The sequence below is a fragment of the Lindgomyces ingoldianus genome, assembly GCF_010093535.1.
Source record: "Lindgomyces ingoldianus strain ATCC 200398 unplaced genomic scaffold BDR25scaffold_66, whole genome shotgun sequence".
Lineage (NCBI taxonomy): Eukaryota > Fungi > Ascomycota > Dothideomycetes > Pleosporales > Lindgomycetaceae > Lindgomyces > Lindgomyces ingoldianus.
In genome coordinates, this window is record NW_022985227.1 from 134,659 (window position 1) to 153,082 (window position 18,424).

The 18,424-nt window shown below is 48.6% G+C and overlaps 7 protein-coding genes across 7 annotated transcripts; 2 read left to right on the plus strand and 5 right to left on the minus strand.

The window, feature by feature from the left end:
• Window positions 1-1,257: 1,257 nt before the first annotated feature.
• Window positions 1,258-2,472, minus strand: BDR25DRAFT_385302 (uncharacterized protein; the record flags this gene model as incomplete). The annotated part of the gene is made up of 1 exon (XM_033697926.1): window positions 1,258-2,472. The coding sequence occupies one exon, from the start codon at window positions 2,470-2,472 to the stop codon at window positions 1,258-1,260; it is 1,215 nt and encodes a 404-aa protein (XP_033539771.1).
• Window positions 2,473-2,497: 25 nt separating this feature from the next.
• BDR25DRAFT_363343 (uncharacterized protein) lies at window positions 2,498-4,608 on the plus strand (the record flags this gene model as incomplete). Its single annotated transcript, XM_033696725.1, has 14 exons — window positions 2,498-2,552; window positions 2,611-2,716; window positions 2,776-2,876; window positions 2,912-2,966; window positions 3,002-3,029; window positions 3,073-3,286; window positions 3,349-3,382; window positions 3,423-3,468; window positions 3,529-3,882; window positions 3,917-4,020; window positions 4,118-4,180; window positions 4,356-4,407; window positions 4,461-4,505; window positions 4,573-4,608. The coding sequence occupies 14 exons, from the start codon at window positions 2,498-2,500 to the stop codon at window positions 4,606-4,608; spliced, it is 1,293 nt and encodes a 430-aa protein (XP_033539772.1).
• Window positions 4,609-5,398: 790 nt separating this feature from the next.
• Window positions 5,399-5,632, minus strand: BDR25DRAFT_247012 (uncharacterized protein; the record flags this gene model as incomplete). Its single annotated transcript, XM_033685943.1, has 1 exon — window positions 5,399-5,632. The coding sequence occupies one exon, from the start codon at window positions 5,630-5,632 to the stop codon at window positions 5,399-5,401; it is 234 nt and encodes a 77-aa protein (XP_033539773.1).
• A 1,263-nt stretch (window positions 5,633-6,895) lies between these two features.
• Window positions 6,896-8,138, plus strand: BDR25DRAFT_363345 (uncharacterized protein; the record flags this gene model as incomplete). Its single annotated transcript, XM_033696726.1, has 7 exons — window positions 6,896-6,908; window positions 6,969-7,081; window positions 7,130-7,337; window positions 7,494-7,519; window positions 7,568-7,617; window positions 7,707-7,802; window positions 7,898-8,138. The coding sequence occupies 7 exons, from the start codon at window positions 6,896-6,898 to the stop codon at window positions 8,136-8,138; spliced, it is 747 nt and encodes a 248-aa protein (XP_033539774.1).
• Window positions 8,139-11,894: 3,756 nt separating this feature from the next.
• On the minus strand, window positions 11,895-12,193 carry BDR25DRAFT_117725 (uncharacterized protein). Its single transcript, XM_033683663.1, has one exon. The coding sequence runs from the start codon at window positions 12,127-12,129 to the stop codon at window positions 11,935-11,937; it is 195 nt and encodes a 64-aa protein (XP_033539775.1). The 5' UTR covers window positions 12,130-12,193; the 3' UTR covers window positions 11,895-11,934.
• Window positions 12,194-12,823: 630 nt separating this feature from the next.
• On the minus strand, window positions 12,824-14,000 carry BDR25DRAFT_247028 (uncharacterized protein; the record flags this gene model as incomplete). The annotated part of the gene is made up of 3 exons (XM_033685945.1): window positions 12,824-13,201; window positions 13,270-13,493; window positions 13,541-14,000. The coding sequence occupies 3 exons, from the start codon at window positions 13,998-14,000 to the stop codon at window positions 12,824-12,826; spliced, it is 1,062 nt and encodes a 353-aa protein (XP_033539776.1).
• A 1,320-nt stretch (window positions 14,001-15,320) lies between these two features.
• BDR25DRAFT_320387 (uncharacterized protein) lies at window positions 15,321-17,304 on the minus strand (the record flags this gene model as incomplete). Its single annotated transcript, XM_033691895.1, has 3 exons — window positions 15,321-15,798; window positions 15,861-16,805; window positions 16,850-17,304. 3 exons carry the CDS (start codon window positions 17,302-17,304, stop codon window positions 15,321-15,323), a joined length of 1,878 nt encoding a protein of 625 aa, XP_033539777.1.
• Window positions 17,305-18,424: the final 1,120 nt, after the last annotated feature.

Below are 18,424 nucleotides of genomic sequence, written 5' to 3' on the forward strand. Positions count from 1 at the left end.
AAACAAATTTATAACACAACTTAAGCACTAAAGAAAAAGCAGTGCTTTATATATATAGTATAGTGCCTAGTAAAAAGCAATAATTTAGTAAAAAAAGCTATAGTAAATAGTAGTGTACTAACTAAACCTTTTTACTAAGTAAGGTTAACAGTAACTAAGACTATAGTAAAAAACTAAAAATAAAAAAAAAACTTACTAATAAAAGTAAAAAGATACTTGCGTAAAATAGATATAGCTTTACTAAAAAAAACATACTAAAAAGCTTTATAACACTTTAACTTAGTAAAAAGTAAAGATACTAGCATAATTATAAACTAAAATAACATAGCTAAATATATACTTAAACTAAATAAAAGCTGCAGACTTAAACATATGCATATATAGTTAAGTAAAAAAAACTATTTAGCACTTTCTTTTTTAATCCTAAAAATAAAACACACTTTAAATATAAATACTTTAGTAAATAAAAACTACAAAAAAAACCTCCCCTTTTTTTTTAAAAAAAAGGCACTAGTAGACCTAGTAGAATAGTTGCTAGACATTAACATAGTAAAGATAATAGTTAAGTACGTAATAGCAATAAGCTACCTAGAGCAAGAAAGAAAATAAGAACCTAGAACTACAAAGATAATAGTAGAAAAAAGACGCTTAATACTAACTTAATATAACAGCAGGCTCTGCTTTACTTGCTAATAAAAGAACTTTAAACACTTAAAAAAAAGACTTTAAAAAGACTTACTATAAATAATTAGAGGGATATGTAACAACTACGCTAGATAGCAGAGCAGGAGGCATGTAAGGGCTACAAGGAGTTAAGCCATTACTAAGGAAGCGCTTAGGTAATAACGCACTAGTGCCCTCTAGGCTAGAGCCGGGCGTAATAAAGACATCATCATCATCATCATCATCATCATAGTCATCATCGTTGCTATCGCCATCGCCCATGGCGACTGCAATGCTCAGTCTCTCGGCCTCCGCCTCTTGCAATTGTACCAAACTCTGTCTAAACTCGCACAAGATTTCTTTGTGTGGTCTAGCTTGTGGTTTTCGCAGTAATCGCCGTTCATGTTCCTTCCACCAGCTGCAAAGTTTAAGCGCCGTCCCAGGGGGCAGACCATCGTCGCGCGCACTTTTTATTTTCTTTTCAAAACTTCTGATCCGCTTAAATCCGCGGAGCATCCTGCGCGTATAAACTCTAGTCCGCTGCTCCTGTACCTCCTCCCACGCGGTGCGAAGCATTTTCTTACTCTTTTTCTTCTAATTTCGCGATGTCCAATTAACCATACCAGGCAAGCGTTGTCGCGGCCGACGCCGTCTGGGGTCACTGTTGCTTTCGACATTGATGGCGTTATTGGCCTCGTCTCCGTCCTTGATACCCATGTTCTTGTCGGAGCCATCGTTGTTTGTAATAGGCTGTTCCCCACCCGCAGCGTCCATATCCTCTTCGGAGCCCTCAGCATCCACGTCCTCTTCAGGGCCCTCAGCATCCATGTCCTCCTCAGAGCCCTCAGCATCCATATCCTCTTCAAAGCCACCGTGGTCTGTAGTGGGCTGGTATTCATTTCGGAAACTTGAGAGCTGATAGCATTGGCCCTCAGCAACCATGTTCCTGGGTGGCTTCCCAGATTCCTCGTCGTCGTCGGAGACATTGTTATTGGTAATAGGCTGTCCCTTATTGTTAATGATCATATTGTCGGATGGCTCATCGACCTTGTCTTCGTCCTTAGTATCCATGTCCTTAGTATCCATGTCCTCAGTATCCATGCCCTTGTCAGAGTCATCCTCCGGAATCGTGATTGGATTATTTTCCGAGGTCCCCGGTTCTCGGCTCATTGCTTCGGTGTCTGTCTGCGGCGTCGCTGCTTCGATAGCTTCACTATCTTCAGATATGGCGCGGTTTCGACTTAGTTGCATATCTTCATCCAGCCCGGCCTTCGCCTGGGTTTTGACGGCTTCGACGGCTTCGACAGGCAGGACGACTTCCGCGGGTGAATGCTCTTGATCGCGAGGCGCCTCGGCGGCACAGGTTCTCCTGACGTCAGCTATCGCTTCAGGCTTCGTTCCGGACGCTTCTTGCAGATATTCTTCGGTGGGTTGAGGAGATCCTTGCTGCATTTTCAGGCTCCGGCTTTCAGTTTCCTTCGCCCCTTCTCCATCGGCCTGGCTTTCACTACCCGGCCTAGAAGGTTCCAGAGCCGCGGATGGACTCTCGGCCTTAGAAGTGCTGACTCGTCCTTCAGCCGCAGCATTGTTAGTTGCTGGGAGTTCATTGGGACTGGGAGCTCGCGCCCTTTTTGGATGTTTTTGTGCCTTTGATCTCTTTGTCGTGCGTCCCCGCTTTAGATTCGTAAGGTACGGATTGTTTCCCGGCCAGCAGAAAGAATGCGTTCTTTGAGCTTTGAGCTGTTGATCAATACTCGGGAACTTAGTATAGACATGGCGACGCTTCTGACGTTCTCTAATGGCTCTCATCTAGGCCTTAAGGGACGACGCCTTTATGTTGTCAAAGGAATTGTCGGTTCTCCGCCAGAATGATATATTAAAGGCAGATGGTGTGCTGGTCATAAAAGAGGAGGTATAGAAGCTCATAAAGATATTGACTCAACCCAGGGAGCCACTGTGGTCTTATATGCATTTCCTGCCGCTACGCTTCAGCAGGGGTAGATCCGAGAAAGCCTCATATATGCCTCGAAGCCAGGATCTTAAGACAGTGCCAGTGGCGATGCCGCAGGCTTTGAGCTTAATATAGAGGTTGCATGAACACGGTGCACGAAGACCTGGGTATCGTCGACGATCCACTGGCTTACAGACTTGCTCGCAAGGCGTTCTTGAGCGCTCAGCCCGCGTTGCCGCTATAGCTTGCAACGGGCGCCCTGGTATGTCTTAAGCAGTGGCCATGCATTGGTGGAAGAGCATCGTGGTGGTTCAACCAAGCTCCCATTATGGATGTCCTGGGTGATTGCCCTGTAGGCAGCATTGTAGGTCTTTATGCAATCTGAAGGATTGGTCTAGAGTGTCTGTTCCCTCAAGTGGCGGCAGCATTTTTAGATCTCCTAAGCCGTCACGCCGCAGTGGGTATCCCAGGAATTCATGCGGTTAAAGGGACTAGATCGGACTGCTCCTCCTACCGTCAATGGCACCACTTACTGGGTTCTCGATATCGCCGTGCCGCAGCTAGTCCCGCAAAGCATCATGCGCCTTGAGCCATTGGTTCCGCCTCCTCGATATCTAGAATGCTCCGCCTTTCCACATCATCGTTACGACGTAGGCGCTGAGGCAAAACTTTGTGGATCGTTGTAAGCGGTACGGGAGCATATAAGCCGAGCAAGCGGCTGATCTATGTTGCAGACGAATTCACACACGCCCAACTTAATGGAGATGCGTACACCCCTAAGCGAACAGAGTGTTCTTTCCTCCCACAGGGAGTACTTCTTCACATTCGATTATAAGAGCCTTGAACTTGTGCCGGTGGAATGTCAAAAACGCCCGCAGGACATGGCAGCTCTTCAACCGGCCGCGGCCTCTTAGGGCCTAGAATCAGACGCTGGCTCATCGGAAGTACGCCCGGCTGAAGGGAGAGCTTCTCAAGTGCGCTTTGGTCCGATGCTCGAACAACCGTCCCGGTTCTCCCTGTTCAATCTCTTCAGCCTACCGGCATCACTCTTGGACTCGCTTCTTCTCATTCTCTTTGACTTGCCGCCTTCATCCTTGAGATCATTACTGCGTGATCTCTTCAACTTGCTGGCTTCATTCTTAGACTCAAGATCCTCGCTGCGTGACCTCTTCTGCAAGCCTTTATTGTTGTCAAATTCACTTTTTATCCGCTTTGGCCTGCCTTCTCCGCCCTCGACCTCTCCACTAGCTTTCCTCTTCCTCATGAATGTGCCGACTTTAATAGGGCCCCGACAAACCTAAGCACCCATTTAAAGTCATTAGCTTTCAGATCGTCTTCTTCGACGTTATATTAATAGTACTTGAGCGCTTTCGTTATGTCATACAGCTCTGCCCGGTTGAGGGGAGGTGACATTTTGATGACTCTAACTCTAGTCTTGCATATGGAGGAAATTGTTCTTTATTAGAAGCTTTAAACAGGACCAAAAGTAGGATCTGATGGTAGGACCAAAACTGGGAAGCAATACAGGACAAAACAATCCCGTTGGGCGAGCCACATTCTAAATTTGTTGCAAAGTTCTTTTTAGTTTCCCTGTATTTAGTTTATTAGCTCTACTAATCTCAAATTAATAGTGTCCTTAAGCAATTACTAGCGTGCGGATTATAGGAACTTTGCTTTCTTAATAATTGCTGGAGATGTAAGCGCTAGGGTGGCAGTCCTTTATGGCCCCTCTTGTCGCCAGCAACCTATTCTTTAGTGATGCAGAATCTGTGAGCAAAGGTGGCACGCGTATTGTGTCTCATGTATAAGTGTATTGTTGTGTATGTGTACATGTGTGTGATCTGAGCTCGGTAGTAGGCGGACCTTATTAGTCAGACTGGAGGCCAGTTATGTGATGTAGTCCTAGGCTTACAGAATCATTTGCTATTTTTAGCTAGGGGTCCTAAACAGGCCCAAAGACAAAGGGCAACAACGGGATCGTACAAGGCCAATAATGTATCCATCAGTTTTCGTTATTTATAGTAGTCCAAATTCCTTAAACTAGTCCTGCACTTAGGACGCTTGGCTTTCTAGCTCAACTGCTCCTCGTAAATTGTCACCATCTGTACGTATCAGATGTAGTATAGCCATACAGGCTCTAATCCTCTTTATGGACCAGCCCGCAATATTGCGAAAGCAAAAGCTGAAGGCACATAGTAACTGAGCAGATATACAAGCCTAGTCCCTGTAAGCTTACATAATAAAAAGGGGTTAAAGACGTACCAGGAAAACTCCGTAGCAGATGTCGGTTTCAGGCCTAGCTGACAGGACAGAGTATAGAATTACAGTCGTTCCACACAGCTCGCACAGCGCCGCAATTACGTTTGTAACAATAAAGAGTATCAGTATACCCTTGTACTCTTAATTGTTTTGCTCTAGGTTCTCATGTTAACAAAGCTTCTAGTATAAAATTGCTGCAGAAATAAGTGGTCCTATAGCGAGAGAAGAAAGGACTACTAATTTGTATATAAAAAATATCTTTGTCTTCCTATTCTAGATAAGAAGGCCTGACGAATCCCGTGTCAGCGGGTTCTCAAGATAGAAGACAACATCGCGTGCGGTCAAGAGGATAATCGCCATATATGGCAGATACGTAACAGCACGTGCCATGGATAAGGCACGAAGATAGCGGGCAAGCTATTTATGCTACGAGTTAGCAAGTTGACGGATTCTAATAGGGGTTCTTACATTTGTGCCGACGATCAACTAGAGGGTGCATGTAATAGATAGATCTATCCAGTTGAACTAGCTAGTGGAGGTGATCGTCATTGTAACTGCTGTTATATTATTCACAAGTAAGGCAGCTTGAGCGACGTTGAATACAGCAGCCAAAGCCCTCTCCCAGCGCCTGTCTGCCCTGAACATCCTATTCATCTCGTTCGTTCTATACGGCTTTAAATCCCGGTATATGAGCCTAACGCTTAGAATCAGCCCGACTGAGCAGCAAACAATATAACTAATAAAAATAGCATGTGCCATTGTAAAGAGGAGACGAACTGCGGAAAATTTGACCAGCTGTGGCTTAAACGGTACCTCCTTATATGCTAGACGCTTTAGTCTTTGTCTGCCTCGCGCGCTCAGCCAGTCTGTCTGACCTGTTTCAATGCCTGGCCATGATGGAAGCGCCGCATGAATGAGGCTTTTCTGGTGCCTCGGCGCCGTGATTCATAAATTACTGTATCCGGATTCTTCACCATCCCTTGTTACATCCGCTGCGCCCGGCAGCACGCCCAGTTAGAGGAAAGACGGCTTCCCCGGTTGAAACCACACGTAACGGCGATGGGGACGAATCCTTGTGCGAACGGAGCATTCTGGGCATCCGAGCTTCGACCTTGATCCGGTAGAGGGCGCAAAATAGGCACCACGAATGGAAGGAGTTCCGTATCTGGAGTGGCTATGAGGCTTCCTGACATCCACATTCCCTGCAACTTAGTGTCACGAGTGCAGGAATGGCTTGAGGTTGCAGATCGATTCGACCGCGTTCTCCAGCCAGCGGCGCTGGACGGCTAGTCGCTTCGCTATCGGGAACTCCGCATGAATGTCTCCTGGCGCATAGTGTTGAGGCGTAGCTGGCGGCGATGTTACTGCAGAGGTTGGACAAAATCAGCAATCACTCGAATGCAGCACACTTCGTCAGCAGGTAAGTCTTAGTGTGTCCAAGCCAGGAAACAGCTGTGTATACTAGTCACCGCGTTGATCAGTGAAGTCATCTCGTAGAGGACATGAATGGGCCCCTGAAGTATGTGGGTGGTTACATAATAAGAAAGAAAGATACCATAAAGGCTGCCTTATAGATGTGGAGCACACGGAACGAGAAGGTGGCTTTGGTCACCCATACTTATTCCCTGCATTGCTGGAGTGAGACATCGAGGACCTGGTAGAGGGGGCTACCGGACACCGCGGGTAGATTCAAGTCCGTATTGGTGGCTATAGGGGTTCACTGACACTCACATTGCCTGCGATTCGGTATCACTAGTGCCAGGAATGAGCTGAGGTTGCGAATTGATTAGAGTATGTTCTTCTGTCGGCAATCCTGGACGCCTGGCAGCTTCACCATCGGGAAGTCCCCATGAACATGCCCTAGTACATGGCATTGAGGCGTAGCTGCTAGTGAACGTCTGCTACGTCGGAGCGCCACAAGAACAGGAATCGTATTGAACATTGAACGCTTTGGTAGTGGATGAAGCCCACATAGACCCTAGAGAATCCAAGCCTTGCATGAATAGGGAGCTCTAGATACAGATGATAAAGGCCTGTAAATTACTGAAGTTAGCCTTGCAGAACACCCAATAAGGGGTTCCTGGGGGTACATGAGCGTTTACAGGAGCTCCGGTCAAGATACCCACGCAATCTAGCTTCATGCTCGTCCTGATAGATGTGGGGCCCACGGCACAAGGAAGTGGCTTTGGCCACGCAGATCCAAACCCTGTAGCGCTGGAGTAAGACACGGAGGGATGTGCTGAGGCATGAGTGTAGCAAAAGGGCTGGGCAAATATTGCTGTGAGAAGCGGTATTGGACCAGATACGTTCAAATATCCGTCCTGGTGTCGAAGAAAGGGGCTGATGCTATACCTCATTAATCAGTATGACGTCCTATGGAGGCACAGCCAAGGTGCGTGGAAGGGGAAGGATCATCCATCTACCATGGCCGTAACCTTGATACAGCTTGCATGGAGGCGCAAGAGTCTGCCTTAAACTGTCCTATTAGCTGAGCCGTAGAAGGGGCTGAATATAAAAGGACTCCATATTTCTTAAAACAACACTGTTCAAATCATTTGTTCCCCAAAATCCTATGAGCTACTCTTCTTACCTTAAAAAATGTGTGACTCGGGGGCTACAGTTGAGGACCCCACGTCTCAGGACATGGTGCGTGAGAACACTATATACCTTCCAGGGAACTGCTGACCGTGTTAGGGTACTTCACCTTTAGTCAAACTTGACGGCTCGAATGAAGTAGTCGCTACGTCAGAACAGATATGTAATAAGTACTACGCTCTATTAAGTTAGGCTCCTAACACAAGATGGATATCTAGTTAGCACCAGAATGTAAAAGTAATTTAGGGAGTGGCGAAGTGAATACGGAAGGAAAAATTACAAAGCACTTACCTTATGAAATGAAGCAGTCGTCTCGATACGAGCCGCTTAGTAAGTTCTTCTAAAAATTCTCAAAGCGTAACTTACTCCGTTGGGGGCGACAATGAACGGCTTAAACAATCAACTTAGACAGGAACTCGCCCAACATAGTGAGAGGATTAGTATCCTCGAAAAATATAACAGCTACATCATGCGCCATCTAGGGGAGGTGGACGATCGGCTTGACAGCATCGAAGGTGATACGGAAGAAATGGAGAATATCACTAGGAGAGTTAAAGCAGAAACTCGCGGTAGCAAGAGGGAGAGATATAAAATAGACCAAGGAGACGAACAGGAAAAGGCTAAAAACCCGATAAGGAGATCTAAGAGAAAGAAGACATGTTTTACTTGAGAGGGAAGAGAAGGAAATAGTTAAATGGGGCGCTCTTTCGTTATTGTGTCATTTGCTGTAAGGAAGTACGTTGAATTTAGATTTCTGCCATTAGTCTCTGCACTGCGTTTTATGTTAATTAGCAATAAGTTAGCAAAACTAGCCTTAACTAAGAAAGTCCGTTACGTTATTACTTCTTCCCGATCACGTACTCAAATTCGCTTTGTGCCGAGGTCAAGCTGCAGCCTACTAATAAACGTTTATGTAAGATAGCTTTGCGGGAATTCACCTTCGCTCGTTTAGGTTTAATTCGGCGATAATGTGCTGGCGACTTCTTTATTGGTGGGGGGTACAATTTGCTCTTAAGATAGAAGTTAGTCTTAGTACTGTAGAATGTGAAATGAGAGGGGCTTACGAGAGTTTCCGGGCTTAGAGGCCATGAAGCATTATCTGTAGATGAGTAGGTATGAAATCGACCATTGCGATATGCGAGAAAATATACGTCTGCCTCGTAACCCTGCGACAGCTCGGTGAATTTACTGCCAAGGGTTTCGACTCGCTTTCAGAAATTTTCGTTTGCGGCCCGCTTCGACCGTGCGAGTGTCTGCATTTGCTCTAAAGACATAACTGTTACGCTGCAAGTAGCGGCCTGTCAGCTTTATATAACTTTTACTGCGTTAAAGGAACAAAAATCAACTTTAAACTTTAAATAAAGACAGCTAGGTGCGCAGGATGTGGATTTGGTTTTACGTTAGGCGACCTTTGCATTTTTGAATTTGGTCTTTGAGATCCAGTTTTGGGCTACGACCATGGTTCCCGGATTTAGTCCCCTTTGACGCCGTAGTAGGAGGGGACCAGTCCACAGAGCCCTTTTGTAACAGTTTCTACGAATTTATCTTAGATTTAGTTCTTGTGTTCCCGTTTCGCGCTGGGTCCCAGTTTGGGGACTTAGTTCCCAAATTTGGTTTTCCATCTTACAAGTTCGTAAACGGACTCGCAAATATTAAATTCCGCAGAAATAAAGATTAAAATAATTACATGCATAGGCTCCGATAATAGTTGTCTATACAAATATTCTAGACCAATTCCGAACTCAGTTGCGCTCGTTACTGCGTTGTTCTGGAGCAAGGACGGTTTCTCAATTCACGAATTTCAAATCTAGCATGCTGAACTTTAAGTAACGTCACTCATTTGGGCTCTATGCTAAATATGGCATTAAGCCCTGTCGTGGCTGTTTAAACGTCCTCCGCTTGCACTGGCACGTAATATAACCCAAACAGGCTTCCTAGCCAATTTGTTCTAGCCTCAAAACTACACCCCCAGTATAAAACAGATATCGCTTAAAAAAGTTAGGAGCCTGAACCATACAGCCCTATCCAGGTTCGGTGTCCGGCTTTCATTCGCTGCTCCACTTTCTGCCGCTAGCGCTTTGACACTAGCTATACTAATTGTGAACTAGCTCCCACCAAATTAGTAGGAGCTAATCCAGAATATTTATAGTTAGTGTCAAGAGAAAGTCGAGCAGCATGCAAAAGCCGGACACCGAACCTGCATAAGGATGTACTGTCGCTAAGAAACGGTTGGGGAGCTGAGCTAAGTGGGACATTTAAGTAACAAATTATGTTGTGGGTACTTTTTCGGCTCCAAAACCTATTTTTATCGTATATTTCATCTTCTCAAATAACGCAAAATACAGTGTAATATTTTCTGGTGCGTCTGATGTCGAATTTTGTAAGAGCCTAGAGTTTGCTGTTTAAAAGTTCTTTGCTTGCACTAGTACGTGACATAACTCAAACAGGCTCCCTAGCCAATTTGTTCTAGGATCACTTCAAAAAGCTAGGAGCCTGAACCAGCTTTCGACGATCATTCTCATCATCCTTTATAACTTGTGTTTTTTGGTCGCGAGCAGGGTTATAGCCAATTTTATGTAAGCGGAAGCCCATAGGGGCTTTTCGACGATATGGGCGATTTAGGCACACAGCCACTTCGCGAGCGGGGTCATATGATTGACGAATTTTATGTAAGCAGAGATGCCCGCAGGGGGGTTTCGACCATATGGGCGATTTGGGTGTATAGGCGGTTGGTGTGCATGGGCGGATCAGCTCTATGGGCGGCTTACCCATACACACCAACTGCCCATAGAGCCAAATCGCCCATATCGTCGAAACGCCCCTGCGGGTGATGGAAGTTGAAGATTGAGGGTGAAGCTTGCTTAGTTACTATTCAGGGGAAGCTTATACACATAGGGCGACCGAGGAGTAAGCGGAGGCGATTTGGGTTCCAATTGCGGTTGAGATCGTGGAGAGGTCTTTAGAACTGAAGCATATGTCGGTCTTGCGGCGTTTGGTGACATAGTCAGTGGTAGCGTTGTTGGTTCTTGTGACAGGGATTCCGAGTCGAGTTCTTGTATCAGGTGTGTGTTAATAGGGGTGTTCGTATACAATAGGGAGTTCGTCGCTGGCGATGGAGCGTCTGTAATGGAAGTAGGCTGCAGTTCTCGAAGCATGTCTGCCCATAGGTAGTTTTCGTCACGTTGTTCCAGCAACTCTTCCATAGTGTAAGGCCCAACTGGATCACGTTGTGATGCCTCCGATTCGCAGACGAAACAGTGGACATTGTCGCGTTTTTCGTCATCGGGGTGGTGGAAGAATCCAAGCCTTGCCAATTGCTGCGGTGTGATGTTCGTATGAGGCCACTCCTAAAAGAAGAGCACCCTAGACGATGTTGTAGAGAAGGTGGCGGATATGCGGATGAGCCTGTTAATGTTGGGCCGTTGTGGTGTCTCGAGCCAAGAGTTCAGCCCCACCAACGCCGGTACATGGATCGTCGGAGGACGCGCTGGGGCGATGGGAATCCTCCGAATTTCCAAAGCCGCTTCTTTCCGTCACGTGCATCCCCCAATCATGTCAGTCCTCCGCAACCCGAACCTCGAGCACAGACTCATCGAGAAACCATATTTCCGTTGCAAGTATCCCCACTTCCGCCTATATTGTAGTCTTGAAACAATTTTATGGGGTGTTCAGTGATTGTTGGAGACGCCTAGAACTTTATGTATACTCACAACTCACAATTAACTTTGTCTTCTGCTCCACTCTAAGGTCTTGGCCTACATGCTGCCTTAGAGTAGGTGCGAGGAGAGAAGGTAGCAGAGGTCTGGCTCTTGTAATATATAAGTGCTGCATGCACTTCGCATCATTCCTAGGTAGGCATCAGTGCGGGACTTTTTCTAATTCAATTATTGTGCCAAGAATGTCATGCAAGCTTCGGAATAAATTTAAACCCGCGCAGCCTTAGCCTTGTATATATCAATCGCCCGAACTTCCACAAACGTCTCAACTCGAATGTCGCATTCCGAACAAGAGAAAAACCACCTTAAGTATAAATCGGGTTCGCAAGGCATACAGAAACAAATATTGGGGGTTCCTTCTCCCCCGGAGCTACGGCATGTAGTGAAATTGTTACCCATATCCACAGCCACAAGGTTCTAATGCCCGCGTCCTCGTCGCCGTGGCTAGAAGTACTGGCCAAAACGGCTTCAACCTGTCAACATACAGGCAAACCTTCAACCCCTCCCGTTACTAACCGAGCCTCCGCTTCATACCGCGCTACGAGATCGTCGTTGAGCTCCATTTCCAGCCTCTCTCACTAGCAAGTACGACCTCGTATGCTATCCTCATCTCAGCGACGAGCACCTTGAAGATTGGCTTGTGCGTTGCCGCGCCAAGAAAACCCCTTTGCTTGGCACAGGATTCAATTGAGCTGACGTTGCTCTAGAACGTGCGACAAAAGCGCGAGTGCTATGCAACAGCTTAGTTTCTCAGTACGTACCGATGTTCTCCACGGCGAGGCTTAGCGCAAGCAACCGGCAGTCTGATGCTCCTGCACTACCCCACCTCAAACCCGTTTCATAGACGACTCCAGAGCTAGACACATTACGGTAAAGGACAGAGGTCAAAGATGCCGAGGTACAAGTCCAACCCGACAGCTGGAGGCGTCGTACTTCGAAATGCATTGTCCGTCGCGCGTCGTCACTAAAACATTCTCAACAACAAACAACCGAGTCCTTAGACATCCCCCCCCCCCTCGCTCCGCATGCCCAGCACATCGCCTGGCTTCGACTCTAGCAGCATCTAGTGCACCTACACTCCTCCCCGATGCTCAACCCTGCTCTCGCCCGCCTGTCCCGAAAACGCTTCTGCAGTCCACTCCCACCGCCAAACGACGTCGACCGCTCCAGTCTATACATGCGAATATGAAACGTCGCTCGCTACGACCGAAGGACAACAGGACAATGGCCCTGGACTAGGCAAGGCTGGCGTAGGGAGAAGGACGACTTATCGGACGAGGGCTTACGCGAGGAGAATGCTGCCTTCGAAGACAACGCAACAAGACTAACGCTAACAAGGTGAGATCAATAGCCTTAGTCGGCTGGCTGTCGCCGGATTTAGCTGCATTCTCTCACAATCCATCTTCCAAATAACATCGCTATGTCCAGCTAGTACACTAACGCGATCACTTACTATCCCGTCCTCAACTCATCCTCCGCACAGTCCGGGAAATCTGAGGTTGGAGCAGAATCTTGGACACCAAGAAATTCTAAGGGTACAGTCAAAAATAGAGCGAGTTCCAAAACTGAGCGCCGGGGACCAGGGGAAGCACATGGATTGCGACTGAGCTACATGAAAAGATTGAGCAGACTCATTCTCCTAGCCCTCTGACGAGGTCTCTGTCACCCACCTATTCTCCTTCTCAGGGGCGTTTCCAAGCCTTCGCGTGTCCCTCTTCACAGCAAGCTCGCGATAACGCAGTCCCCACCCGGCCCGTGCCAAACGAAAGTGCATGCCCTTGCTGAAGAGTGACTCCAGGTAGAGCGTGCAAAAGTCCATGTCTCGTGCGGCCTGCCACCGCCGCATGTACGACGCAGCCGGCGACGACTGCGCGGCAAAGGACGCGACGTAGGCCTCTCGGTCCCTCTGGACGGCTAGACTCGGGGCGGAAACTAACGACGACGGCCACAGGAAGCGGGGAAGGCCGGCGGCGCGTGGGATTGGAGTCGGGGCCGCAAACGCCCAGTCTGTGATGGTCTATTATTAGCACACATACAGGAATAAAACGAAACACACCGTCCAGACATCCACCCTCTCCCCGGTACATACCCCTGGATGTTGTACTCAGCGTCAATGATGACGTTCTCCGGCTTGAAGTCGCCGTGGTCCATGGCCAGCGCCGTGTCGTCTCGGTCTGCGCCTAGCACTGCGTCGAGAAGCGCCCGCTGGTCGGCACAGTCCTGCAGCGAAAGCCCGGGGATCCTGCCCTCCTCAACCCGGGTGCGTCTGTTCCCCGCGAGCCGCTCGAAATACGCCGTCGCAGTAGAACCTAGCCAAGCGTATCAGCGCGGTCATTTGTCCAGCAACGTCACGCACCATTTTCCAGGGTGCACTCAATCAAGGCCAGCTGTATCGAGGCCATCTGCCCGAGCACCCTGTCCCGCACCGGCCGTGGCGGAGAGTCCTCGCTCCAGGAGAGCTGCGCGCCGTCGAACCAACTCAACACGAGGAAGGGGTGCTCGACAGCGTTGTCGAAAGTGAGGCTCTGCCCCCGGCACCTCGGCGACCAGGGGAAGCCCTTCGCCTCCAGCGCCTGGAGGTTTCGCAGCTCCGTCTGCAGCGCCTCGATCTTGGCGTCCCGGCCGCCGGCGTTGTCCATGTACAGCGGCACGCGCACGGCGAGGCTTGCCGCGTCCCGGACGTTGACCTTGAAGACGTGGCATTGGCCGCCGCGGAACTCGCCGTCTAGGCATGGTGCTTCGCCGCAGATGCCGAGGTGCGAGAGGGCGGCGAAGATGTTCTCTGCTTTAAAGGTTTGTCTCTCGTTTGAAGCCATCTCGCGATTGGGGGGAAAGGGCTGCTGGGAGAAACGAGGTCGTGAAGAAGGTTGCACGCTGGGGAAAATGAATGATGGACCCAGAAGGCACATATATATGTACTAATTCTGGCGAAAGAGTCTAGTCAGCTACGTACTAAAAGCCACGCCGTTGAAAACACTAACATTCTCTCCCAGGCATGCGGTCGGCGCATGTCTTCATCTGCTTGAATACTGCCTGCGACTCGATGTATCGATCTGTAGTCGCAATAATAGCATTCTTTCGCTTCGACTCCTCCAACCCGATATCCTCTAGCCCTCTCAACACGTTGAACCGGTAGTATCGTCCCGCGTCGTCCAACCGTGATTTGTCCCGGGAGAATCGCTCGGCTGTCTTCTCTGTCTCCGTAGCGATCGCCAGCAGACTCTGCCCAATGCCGACAAGATCGCCCTGTTTTGGGCCCCGGCAAGGCTAAGGAGCCGCGCGAGAGAGTGTGATGGTCCATCTTCAGCTCGACAAGGCTGAGGATGTAGGTGGTGCATCTGGGGTTGCCAAGCCCTCCTGTGTCGCCACGGCGGTCTAGAGAAAGGTTCAGCCGAGGCGCGGTTAAATTGAGACTCGGCAGCAGGAAAGGTAGCGATGCTCCTAAAACTCTCTACACTTTGCCACCACGAGCAGGGAGGGCGGCCGACCCGCACCGGCACAAGCCTTGTACGAGGGGCGCTGATTTTGCGGAGTTGATAAAGAGAGACGTTGAAGCAGGCGTTGTTACCGCTAGGCGGCATAAGCTGCACGTGATTTGATGGGCGCCAAGAGGGCTTGAGCACAAGCCACGATCTGATTAGATCTGGGAGGTTAAAATTTGGAACCTGGCCTTGGAACCTGGTCCACTGCGGGGACTAAAACGTGATCCGCTGCGAGACCCAAAATAGGCCCCTGTTGCTAGCCAGGCATAGCTCAAGGTTGGATCGCGGCTAGATATTAGACACTCTAAGTTCTCCTAGCTAATAGGGTGCAGGTTTAGTTTTGAACGTGCCTCTGGTGTGCAATTGCGTGGCGCAGTTGCTAAGTCAGCTAACCAGTTTAAAAGCGTCCCACAGCGTCCCAGCGAGCGCTGTCTAGAAAATGTTGATACATGAGTTTCCTTTGCAGTTGGTACTGTAAAATGTGTGATGCTACTGAATACTACAGCCCAGCGCTTTCCTTCTCGTTTATCGTTAGCTTTCGCACCACCCTTCTTCTAGAAATGAACTTGCATCAGCCTGCACAGAGTCATCGCCCCCTTCCAGCCCTGTGGCTCGTAGCATTAATTAAACTCGACAGAAACGAGATGTGACAAGTTACGAACCCGACCAGACTTGGGCTGCAGTCTTCTGTCCCATTCTAACGTCCCCGCGGCGGGTGACAGAGGGGTAGACTTCAAGCGAAATTCCGAGGCGGCAGTGAGGCATCGGACAAGCCACAGTGGATGGCCGAGTATGCGGCTCCTTTCCAGCATCACGATCTTCCGCTTCCTCTTCTCGTACCATCCTTATCCTCACCTGTGCCAGATGCCTCGGTAATGGATCCGCCCCAGCATCGCCCGGATCGATTAAAGCGCGTAGATAAGAATCATTCGTCACACGGAGGAATGTCGAGAAGATATTCTGGTAGCTGTCCTTGTTGACGAAGAAGGCATGGAGACCAACCATGGCGGAAATGGTCGTTGCTAGGAAGGCGAGCCCATAGGGGAGGAGGAGGTCGGGACGGTTGTAGATGTAGGTAATGGGCCATGTCTCTACCGTCACGGGGACGAAGGCTGCATCCGCGGAGTTTTTTCTATCAAGTTCGAGTTAGAACAAGCAATTGGCTTGGGACTATGTGCAGATAGGGATACCTACGTTAGCCCACTGTCGCTGAGCAGGCTTACCGTGAAATTCTGGAAGAGTTGCTCCAGACCCGCTTCCACGGCTTCGGCGCGGGCCCAATCAATTTTTATCATTTGCCAGTTGGTGGCGTAGTAGCTTGCGTTCACGGTTTCCAGACCCATTTTACCGACAAGTAAACTCCCAAAAGCGTTCATGAGTGCGCAGTACGAAATAATGGCATCAGCTGTCGTATTTTCGCTCCCATCCCCGATGAGAAAGGAGTCGTCATTGAGAGGGGAGGATACAGGGTTCAGCCAAGTCGAAATGTTTACGCGGTGCGTATGTTGCGGGTATTGAAAATTAAAGTCCACGTCGTAAGTGGCGTTGAACAACAAACACTCGGTTACGTTGACTCGGTATCTGGGCGAGTCGATGTCCTCTGTAAACACCTCCCAAAAGGACGCTGGAGGAACGTTTGACATGATGAAGATTCGTGCTCCATCTCTTGATACATAATCAAGAGTCCGACCAATCAATATCGTTCCATTCAGAAGAGTCGCGGATCCCGTTCTATCGAGCCGATTCCCCTCGGAGGGACCGGGGACCCACGACGCGTATATGGCAAAATCTTTAGAGGTAAGGTTGCTGGACTCCTGGGAGATGTCATGGATTAGGGATTCGTTTGCCGCACCGCATCTTACTGCTGGGCCATTGAACTGCAGATGATACGAGTAGTTCTGGTAGATTGGGGATAAAGGTACTAGCTGGGTGGACGAAGCGGTCGCATATGCTATTCTCAGAAGTCGTTCGCCTGTCATTGTGGCAACTCTGGGGTGCGAACGAGTAGAGCCGTATGCATATCCATAATATGTACGATTGAAGGAGGGTTGCGGGACCTGAAGACTCATCGCTGCTGTGGTTCGCAAAGGGATGACGGACAAAGAACCAGGAGTGACCACGGCCGACAGCGGAATGACCCTATGGAAGTCAGGCAATGAGAACAGCCATGATGGGCAACTCACCATGACGCAAGGGCAGTGAGAACCAGTATAGGGTGCCGGAACCAAACGCGGCTGCTGAAGAACCCAAGTAGATTCCCCAAAATGCCCGTTACCGCATCGATTTGGGCGATTGTGAAGCTTTGCTGATGGAATCGTAACCATTGACGCTGTGTGAAAGAGGCCCCGACACTAACGATAAAACACGTATTAGTCAGAAAAGCAAGCGCAGTACTAAATCGAGAGATCCACGCCTGGGAAACTTTGATTTCCGCGACGGGTTTGTTGTTGAGGCGCACATTCATAGAGTGATGTGCAAGCGCCACCCCCAGCCCCATTAGAAGCGCCAAAAGAATGGTTGCAGGCGCTCTCCAACTCTTTTCGCTTGTAGTCTTCTCGTTCGAGTGGCGGGAATGCTTCGATGTATTCTTGGCATTGTTTTTAGTATAGATCATCCTGTCGGGATCCGCGCCCGCCATTGTCAGTTGATCGAGGATTAGACGTAAGATGAATGAAAGTCTGAAATCGGTTGATTGAAGAGCGGAGAAGACGTTTTGCAGGATCCGCTGGATGACATAAATTCTGGAGAAGAGTGTAGTTGGGGGGAGGGATGCAAACCCGGCCCCAAGGATGCAGGGGGCGGGGCTTTGGTTGGTTGCCTTCTCGTATACATATTGCTTTGTGCGATGCTGACAGCGTTATTATTGGGTATCCGAACTAGCAAGTAATTGCGACGGAAGACCATGGGACACAGTTGAGGCGAATCATGAGCGAAGGAACGGTGAGAAGGAACGGTGTTGCAGGAAGTGAGACACATGGGAGCGAAACGAGAGTGCGGAGACCGACGCAGAGAGTCCATGTGCTTGATGTAGGGGCGGTTGTGGCCCGGGCGAAGAGAAAAGAGTCACGGCAGAGGCGGAGGGAAAGGACGACCAAGGCCTGGTCACGTGATATATAGAGGCCCTGGGAATCTGGACCATGCACCCTTGCACCCGCCTTACAACGTTGACTAGGGGACTAAATACGGTCTACACCAAGCCGTTGACTAACAAACAACAGAAAAGGGTTTGGGGCTGCGATCAAATTGGGAACACACAGTGTGGGGGACGAGCACGCTTCTAGACTACCCCGTCAACCAGCTCACCTCTTGTAGATTCTCCACCTTACAACCCCCCTCCATGAACGGGCTGCACCCGCGCGCACAGGCCAGCGATTCTTAAATGCTCTTAAAATGCTGTTTTCTATGTAAAATTTATATAAATAAGCATTATACTGTTATTTTATCCTACTACTGTCTTACTACTTTATATGTCTACTTTTAGCCTTAATAACTGCCTAACAGCGCTCTTTTATTAACTTAATGTACTTACTATAGTTACTAAAAGAGAATTTTTTTACTTTTTAAAAAAATACTACCTTACTTTACTATTAGTCTTTAAAAAGCGCTTTTTTAGATAATATTTTAAGATCTGCTAAACATTTTTAATAAAGGTAAAGTTAAGCAAGTTTACTAGCTACTAAATCTTTAGAATACCTAAGGCCTTCTTAGCCTTCTTTGTAGCCTTTAATGTATAGATAGATGTGTTATCTTCTATTAAA